The sequence below is a fragment of the Electrophorus electricus genome, chromosome 10, assembly GCF_041902795.1.
Source record: "Electrophorus electricus isolate QZ-2024a chromosome 10, ASM4190279v1, whole genome shotgun sequence".
Lineage (NCBI taxonomy): Eukaryota > Metazoa > Chordata > Actinopteri > Gymnotiformes > Gymnotidae > Electrophorus > Electrophorus electricus.
The window spans coordinates 29640625-29649293 of record NC_137506.1 but is presented as its reverse complement, the minus strand read 5'-3'; the positions used below and the strand labels follow the sequence as shown (position 1 = coordinate 29649293).

Here is an 8669-nt window from a genome sequence, read left to right as displayed (position 1 = left end):
TTTGTGGTTTTAATTACACATATGAAGTAGCAGTTAAATGAAGTAGCATTAACACCACAGCACAAATTTTACATTCACATTTTGTTAGTAATCATTCATGCCTTTGGTGCCTATTGAAATTATTAAAATGACAAACATCAGACAAGACCCCAATTTGCATTACGTTTGGCGTTACTTAACAGGATAAAGGAGGCAGCGTGTACACAGTCAGAACATACAAGCTTAGTTATCTGCCATCTTCCACTCTAAGGCTGTAATAGTTTTACAAGGTGGACCGACGATGTCTACTGAGCCAACTCACTATGATCTGGCATCATGTTTCTATATTTGGATTTAAGTGTTTCGGTAAAAGAAATTACTCCTGTCTTACCAACATACAAGTTGTAACTTTCATTTTAAAAAAAAAATCACTTGTCTATGGTATATCTCACGTATAGCAGAATGTACTGATGCGTCTAGATGCCTCTATAGTTGTGTTCGAAATTCACCCAAGTGCATGAAAATACAGATGCAATTGATAAGTGGTCTTGAAACCAACACCAGCCTCAAGTAATACTAAACTCTAGCCTAGTCATCTCTAAGGTATTACTTATTAGACTAATGTTCTTTATTTCATTATAATGTATTATGTATTGTTAAGACAAAACATTTTGTAATTATGTAACTTCCACAATTATAATTACATAAACAGGCACATTTTGTATCAGTAATACATTAACAATGTATGGTTAATACACCATTTGCATTAATACATAAAGCATCTGCCCAAGGCTAAACACACTATATATAAATATGGAAGGTGGTGCTTTTGTACTATGAATAAGAAAATGTGAATCATCAGTCAGTGTTACGTAGTAACTGTAATGTTCTTAGATTGAATTCTTTCTAGTTGAATGTACAAATTCTTAAGTCGTGATTTGTCCTGGTACTACTTGCTGCTTATGTTATCTGTGTGGCACAATGAACCCAGCAGCCATGCTCTGTCTGATGTGGAAGGTGGGCCTTGAGTCTCGAGCTTTAATGTAGTTGCTCCCACTCATAATAAATCATTTGAGAGGCATTACAGCTTCTAGTTTCCCTACTACAAGCTGTGGGGAGATGCATGCTGTTAATGAAAAGCAAAACCAAGGCAAAAAATATGACAGCGATGCATACTTAATGTGTCCACATTACTAAGTAGTTACATTTCAAAGCTGACTGTCCAAAAGACCATATACATGGCCTTTCAATAATTGGTCGGCACCTCAGTGAATAAACACCAAATGACGCCAAACATAATGCAAAATAAAAGTAACTATTCAAAACTTTAAACATGAACTTTGTGTTTTAAGTATTAATGTATCAAAAAATGCAGAAAATGCACAGATTACGTTTAATACAACGTAGGCAGTTGCAAACATGCATGAACATGGACTATGTACTCTATTGTAAACATACATTCTTCTGCAAGAGATGAAGCATTTGATAAAACTTATGACCTCCCTTGGACAGCTCTACAAATCGTGACGACTGCATTGTGAGTCTGAATTAAGCGTCCTCCATCCATTATGGTACATGTCAGTCCTAGAACTTGCACGTATTACATCACTAAGTGACACCCCTTCTGGTCCTTTGCTTAGGTATGTGTAAACCACCAAAGGGACTTACAGAGGGAAAACGCTGAGGTGAATGAACTGGCCTAGGGTTGCTCCCACCAACCCTGTATATGTTCCTCATTACAGCGTCATCGCATATACTACAGTCTAAACCCTGAATGTCTCTAACTGGCCTCCAGGACTAGCTTTTCTTGTGTTTACTACAGGTCCATTTCAGCATAGAAAAGTTTGTAACAAATTGCATAAAGCTTTAACTTACATTATTTACAACAATAGTTCATATTAACAAACCATGAACTTTACTAGCATTAATAACCCAAGTTATTTTTGTTTGTAGTTTGCGGCAATTCCACCAAGCTAAAATGCCAACGAATAGATATCATCAAGGTTGCAGTTCCTGAGAATTACACCAGAATCACCACAAAATCACAGAATGTTGCACTCAGAATCAATGGTTGTTAAGTGTAGCCCAAGGCATCAGGGAAGTATGTCACTTAGCTCATCATGAAAAGCAAAAACATCAACGTCCTAACACTCTCAAACGTAGCTCAGCATTCAAACACTTGATTAAATCACAGGTGTTCACACATCTGCTTTGGTCTGCTGCAGCAGTGTGACCGTGGTGCCACTTTCGTTGGGGGGTGGGGCTTCGTTGGAGTCCGTGCCGTAGCTGCCCTCCCGGCGAGAACAGGAGCAGAGTGCGTGGGCGCAGGAGTCCAGGGTCTCCTGTAGGCCGCGCTGGGCGCTCTCGCTGACGAAACAGTAGAGAGCCGGGTCGGCCACGCAGTTCAGGCTGGTGAGCAGGAGCGAGAAGTGGTAGTAGTTGAAGATGTTCTCGATGAAGGAGCAGTCCTTCTCGCTGAGCGTCCGCACCAGCAGGAAGACGTGGTACGGCGAGAAGCACACCAGGAAGATGATGATGGTGCTGGTGACCAGGTTCTTGATGCGAACCTTCTGCAACATCTGGGTACCCACACTCTTGCCCACCGCGTGCAGGACACGAAAGTACGACATGGACAGGATCCCCAGTGGGAACAGGAAGCCCACGCAGAAGCGATAATAGTTGACGAGATGCTCCCAGGGCATCATGGGATAGTGCTCGAAGCACACAGTCCGGTTATTGCTGTCCCTGCTCACCTCCTTGTGGACGAAGAAGACCACACCCACACCGAGCTCTTTCAGCCACACGATGGCGCTGATGAGCGCGGCCGCCTTCATCGTGCGGAGGGAGGAGAAGTGAAGCGGGTGGACCACGGCCAGGTAGCGGTCAATGGAGATGCAGCAGAGGAAGCCGATGCTGACATAGATGTTCTCATAGAGTAGGAAGCCGGACAGCTGGCATGACCACTCGCCATATTTCCAGTCGTCATCCTGGAAGATGTACTGCAGCCAGAAGGGCAGCGAGGCCAGGTACAGTAGGTCAGACACGGTCAAGTTCAGCAAATAGATGCCCAGCTCATTCCGGGCCTTCACCTGCAGCCAGGCATGGTAAAGAGAGTAGGCATTGGCTGGAACGCCTACCAGCAAGACCAGGATGTAGGTGCTGGAGAACAGGTACAGGTGAATCCCATGTTCAATAGTGCAGTTAGTTTGGTCTTCTGACATGTTCATCATGCCAAGCTCCAGGTCATGGACCGCACCCACAGGAGGATATCATTCCATGGGCTCTAGAGGAAACAAATTAAGTCAATTTCACATTGCCTGTCCAACATTCCATTAACTGCATTACCTTTTGATTATAAGAGAAGCAGCACATACTTTCCGGACATGGAAAGTGCTTTACCTCACTGCATACAGTTTCAAGGGCCAAAGCCGGTATTTTATTTGCAAAATCGGCGGTACTGAAGCTAGTTTTCCCTATAGTACATTTAATCATGTGGGGTTTTTACAGCAGATTCTCAGCATGGATACTGTTTTGTGCTCTTCACATAGGCTGATATAACTGACCTCAAAAAGAAAATATTAACCCTAGCATGAGATTCTCAGCCAGTCCATCCATTTCCATTCATGTTAGTCCTGGCAGTTTCTCTGTGCTTATACTCCAAGCAGACAGTTGATACCAGTTAAAAGTAACTCAACAATTTGCACTTGGTCAGAAAATGGTTTAGCACATTGTGCAAAGCAAACACTAATGGAAATGGTTAGTTCACAAATTATCATCTTACATAGAAATGAGAAGTCTGGGAACATCTACACAATATCTTACTAACCAGCTGACTAGGTGATGAAAAGCTGTCATTTATAACATCATAGTACGTCCTTGTCCATGGCTTCAAACACAGCTTATTGAAGCAGCCAATAGCATCAAACATGAAAGACCAAATCCTGCTTCAACATCCACTTATTGGGGGGAAAAAAAACCACTCAGCGTTGAAGCTGTAAAATAGTGTTGAACAGGCAGGCACGTAATGCGCCACAGTTCACAAGAACCATTCACACTTATCTTGGCTGTAGTGAAGGTTTCCTAGCAGTACTTAGATTTCTCCTTTAGGACACAAAGCACCACAGTGCTCACAAAAGGATCTGCTGTGCAGGTGCCAAAGTCAAAAAAGAAAGATGTGTGTGTCACTGGGTTCTGTACATCAGTATTGGAATGACAGACCTGCCACAATAGTAGCAATGCAAATGTCAAAACCTGCAATCAGAGCACCCCTGCTGTCCATAAGGGTTTCAATATAGTTTCTTGAAATGTAACATTGGGCTTGTAATTGAAGGATGGACAAGATTTTGTGGTTCCCAGTCGTTGCACCGTAACTGCGGAGGCACTAGTGTGAGCCACAGAAAAGCGCCGTCGCACTGCGCGTTTGCCTCGAAAATAATCAGTTCTCCCGTCAATTACTTACAACCAGCCAAATTCATGTTAACGGCAAAACGGAATGATAGCTTCCGTAAATGATGCATGACGAAGATTCAAGAATGATCAAACCTCATTTTTTTTACAGCACTAAACAATAGAATGCACACGTATTTTGAAGACATCAGAATTAGACACCGTTTATAAACGGGTTAGGCTACAGAAAAAGGTCGTGGTGTATATTTTGGTTAGTCCTTTAGACAGGCAATGCAACGGCCAGAACTTCTCCTTTGTAAATTAAATGAGGACTCTTTCTTGACACTGACGCTTCCGAGCGTATTTCACCAACTTATTTCACTCACTACTGAACCCTGTAAAAGACAAAGCAAGCGCAAGCAAAATGAGGCATAAAACTCCACCATTTCAGCTCGGACGTTAAATATTTAAATATCCCATATATCACAAATATTCACAAAATGAGGATTTCAGTTTTGGTTTCCATAGAAAGAAAAATGCAATGAATGCAAAGAAATGGCGACCGAGTCTAGAGCACCGATATCTGATTCAAGTTTCAAAATCCTAAAATGATATTTAAGTAACTTTGCACCACTCTTAGATCAGCGGGTACTTCGCTGGTGGAAATTTATCACAAAACCTGTCCAACCTGTTACTTGATCAATACGAAAAGAGCGCTCACGATCGTTACAGTCCTGGCAGCGTTCAAGTAGTCTAACAGTGGGAAAACAAATGACCAGTATTGCTTCTATATATCTAGACTCAGCAAAACAGAAAACACCCAATATTAGGGAGAGAGAGATATTTTACCTTCTTTTTGCTTTCTCTTCTTATACGTCCTGTCGTGTACAATCTTAAATCCCAATAAACCCTGCGGTTAACTGGTCGAGGGCTCCGCGCGAATGGGAGCGCAGGTTTCGGCTGTGGACTTAATCGTACAGACTTAATCGTACAGACATGAGCGAATTCTTTTTCCTCGAGAGCATTTCGTGGTTGTTCCGGGAAGTCCGAAGAGCTAGTTAAAAAGCCAACGAAACCACCGATGGAGTGCGCAAACGCTCCTGTGAAGAGGTGCCGCATTACCAATTCTGACAGAAAGGCTGGCCTCGCGTCTTTTCCTTCCCACGTGCTCAGTGTGTCGAGGCACTCACGCTTCGCCTGGGGAGCAGCGCTGATGCTGTCGGTTACACGGTGACGCTTCGTCCAGTGATAAATGGACACTCGTTGATAAGTGACTTCCACAACTAGTCCCGAACATTACTTACTCATCACCTTATTTGGTGATGCATCTGGACAACGGTGAGTTTGAAGGAAAGGTGGCCCACAAAAGCAGCAAATTTCGTTTCGAAAATCTTTATTATAAAGGGTTCAGTTTTTGGATAACAGCTTCTTCTATACAAACACTTGTATCAATCATAAAGAAACGAGTTATTTCATAGCCTATTTTATCAGATGTTTTGAGGGCGACTGTTAAAAATAACAACTTACAGACATTATCAAGGTCTTTGTATAGTAGTGTTTGAAAATGACTCGTGCCTTGAATGCGTGAACCCTACAATCCACCCTTTAAAATACAAGTGCACAAACGCAGTTGTGTTCTTCAGAGAGTGTGCACTAACGCAACCACATCACAAATAAACCTTAAACTGATGCCCCATTTGCTAAACTCTGACAAACACATGTAGGCCAGCCGGCCCGGCCCCCGTGGTGCGGATAATCATCTCGTACAGTGATTCTTCTTTTGTCACTTATCCCAAACAGGCTTCTTAGAAAACGAACACACGCGAATGAGGAGCGTATTCAGAATCTCATACTCCACTAAACTACACAAAAAACTGATACGGGATGGATGCATGGATGCGCGCACGCACACGCACCACACACAGTTGGGAGACTTGAATAAATAAACCAGTTCTTTAGATCATTAGACCAGTTTACAGTGTTACTGGTAATCAAACTCGATTCGTTTTCTGCAGTAAACTGTAGAATGTGTCCAGTGTTAAGACTCCAGTCAAGACACCACTTTATCCTGCTTACATAGTGCGTGATCTGTATATTTACTTCTATAAAAAAATGTAAAAAAAAAAAAAAAAAAAAAAAAAAAAAAAGTGTTTAAAACCGCATGCCTTTTTTGCCAAGTTGTCACGGCGACAAACATCACATGGTTTTAAAAGCCCTTGAGATGTTGAGCCCTGTGGGTAAAAGTGTGAATGGAAAAAACTTCTGCAGGTTTGCCGCTCTCCACACCAACATTCATCACTTCAGTGAAGAAAGTCCTGTTCTCAGCTTTGGTCCACACGCTCAACTTCATCTCGTTCCCCCCCCCCCCCCCCCCCTTTGCTTTCTCTTCCTGTTATTTATTTTCATTCTGTGGTTCAGTTGGCACGCCTCAGAGCAAAACAGCATGGCCACAGCCTTGTCCTTAATCACACAGGTGGTTGCGCTCAGCAGCCACTCAGCAGAGGGGCATCGCGCATCAGGATTTGAGTGAGCGAGCGGCCGGTTCCAGTAAGCGATCCCACCGAGGTCGTCCGAATGATGGACTCGCCACGTCTGTGCCACCTCCTAAAGCTGGATCCTGTAATTACAGTGTGGTTATCCGGGGAGCGGTCCTCAAGAAGAAAAGGCCAGTGTTTGATTTGCGTATTCAGAATAGAACTTAAACTGGGCAACCCTGCCGTCCGTGGAGAGCCGCAGGAAATCAAATCAATGGTGTTTGATGGGGACGAGAAGAGAGGAAGGAGAATACATTCTTAAGCCATATGCATCCCTAAACATATTGCTTTTCCAATGTGTGTGAGCTTTGTGCAGATACATGGGTGCGTTCTTGGGCCTTTAAATACATTTACTTTGCATCTTCAATTGGTCAAAAAAAAAAAAAAAAAAAAAAAAAAAAAAAAAGTCACCCCCAACACAGAGTCGAGCAGACTAGCGGCTGCAGGGCTCATGGGGAGCTACACACAGCCGTACTCGTACCACACAGTCTGTGGGTCGTTGGTATGGTCGGGTGAAGCAGGTGAGCTGCTGGGCTGCTCTCTCGTGCCACAGCCTGGGCTGTCGGCTTTCTTCAGTGGCTGGAGGTCGGCCTGCCTGTGCTCACCGGGTTCCTCCACCTCCTCTAGCTTGAGGGCTGAGACAGCACGCACTGGCGTCACCATCGCCACCTCCCCACGGTGGTGCTGGGCGGCTGGGCGGCCGAGCCCCGGCGCTCCAGTGCACCCACCGCCAGGACCCTTGTCCACCTGCAAGGGGGCGGAGGAATGCAGGGACAGCTCATCTCTGGGTGGAGCTACTGAGAGGCGGCGAGGGTCTACAGCAGGTGGGGGTGAGGTGCCCGCCAGCCTGGCTGAATGTGGACGCTCGCGTGCTGGCAAACCCTGTCGCCTCACCACGCCCTCGGCCTGGCTCGGCGAACCCGCCTCGGGCCGGTAGCTCTCAGGCCCGGTGGAGTGGAGGAGATCAGCCGAGGCCAGGCTGAAGGTACGGCTCAGGCCAGCAGCCCCTCCGACCCCGCGAGGCCCGGCTTGCTGCAGTGGAGAGGGCCGACCACCGGGGCCACTTGCCCCGCGGTTGGGGAGCGTCTGAGACTGAGAGGGGGGCGTGGATGTCTCCACAAGCCGCATGCTGGGCTTCACGCTATGCCCAGGTTTGGAGGCTCGCCCATCCGGCCCAGACGGGGGCGTTTTGACAGTGGGCGTGACGTAGCTGGTGGGGGTTTTGGCTCCATCCCTCAAGGGTGCTGGCCGTCCGGTTCTGGTGAAATAGTCTGACATCAGATCTTCCCGGCTCCCTGTCTGCACCTAGGAGAAAAAAAAGACACAAATATTTATACACTAGTAATCACACAGTTCACACACAACCACAGGCCAAAACTATATTACAGCTGCATTACACAGACCCATAGAATCATCATCATCATCATCATCATCATCATCATCTTTACTTTGCCTTAGTGCACAAACAACCAACCAAAGAAATGGCAGTCTGTTATATATTGAATACCACTGACACATAGGATACGGTGAGACAGAGCTGGAGAATGAGAGGACGAGAAAGACTAGAGCTAAATCAGAGGGGGAAAGAGAGAGAGAGAGAGAGAAAGAAAGAAAGAAAGAAAGAAAAAGAAAGAAAGAAAGAAAGAAAGAAAGAAAGAAAGAAAGAAAGAAAGAAAGAAAGAAAGAAAGAAAGAAAGAAAGAAAGAAAGAAAAAAGAAAGAAAGAAAAAAAGAAAGAAAGAAAAAAGAAAGAAAAAAAGAAAGAAAGAAA

The 8669-nt window shown here is 44.8% G+C and overlaps 2 protein-coding genes across 3 annotated transcripts in view; both read right to left on the bottom strand.

The window, feature by feature from the left end:
- Nucleotides 1–1358: 1358 nt before the first annotated feature.
- On the bottom strand, nucleotides 1359–7132 carry gpr68 (G protein-coupled receptor 68). Its single transcript, XM_027004831.3, has 2 exons — nucleotides 5215–7132; nucleotides 1359–3262 (listed from the first exon to the last, which is right to left on the bottom strand). The coding sequence occupies exon 2, from the start codon at nucleotides 3207–3209 to the stop codon at nucleotides 2178–2180; it is 1032 nt and encodes a 343-aa protein (XP_026860632.2). The 5' UTR covers nucleotides 3210–3262; nucleotides 5215–7132; the 3' UTR covers nucleotides 1359–2177.
- Nucleotides 7133–7282: 150 nt separating this feature from the next.
- The window catches only part of ccdc88c (coiled-coil and HOOK domain protein 88C), a 40199-nt gene continuing 38812 nt past the window's right edge, over nucleotides 7283–8669 (bottom strand). For both annotated transcript variants that reach the window (XM_035532955.2, XM_081721021.1), the window contains one exon: nucleotides 7283–8204. In XM_035532955.2, coding sequence (XP_035388848.1) covers nucleotides 7359–8204 — 846 coding nt within the window. In that variant the 3' untranslated portion in view covers nucleotides 7283–7358. The remainder of the gene's footprint in view (nucleotides 8205–8669) is intronic.

Bases quoted from the DNA above. Each gene is read 5' to 3' on its own strand.
- gpr68 (XM_027004831.3), bottom strand. From the start codon at position 3,209: ATGATGAACATGTCAGAAGACCAAACTAACTGCACTATTGAACATGGG.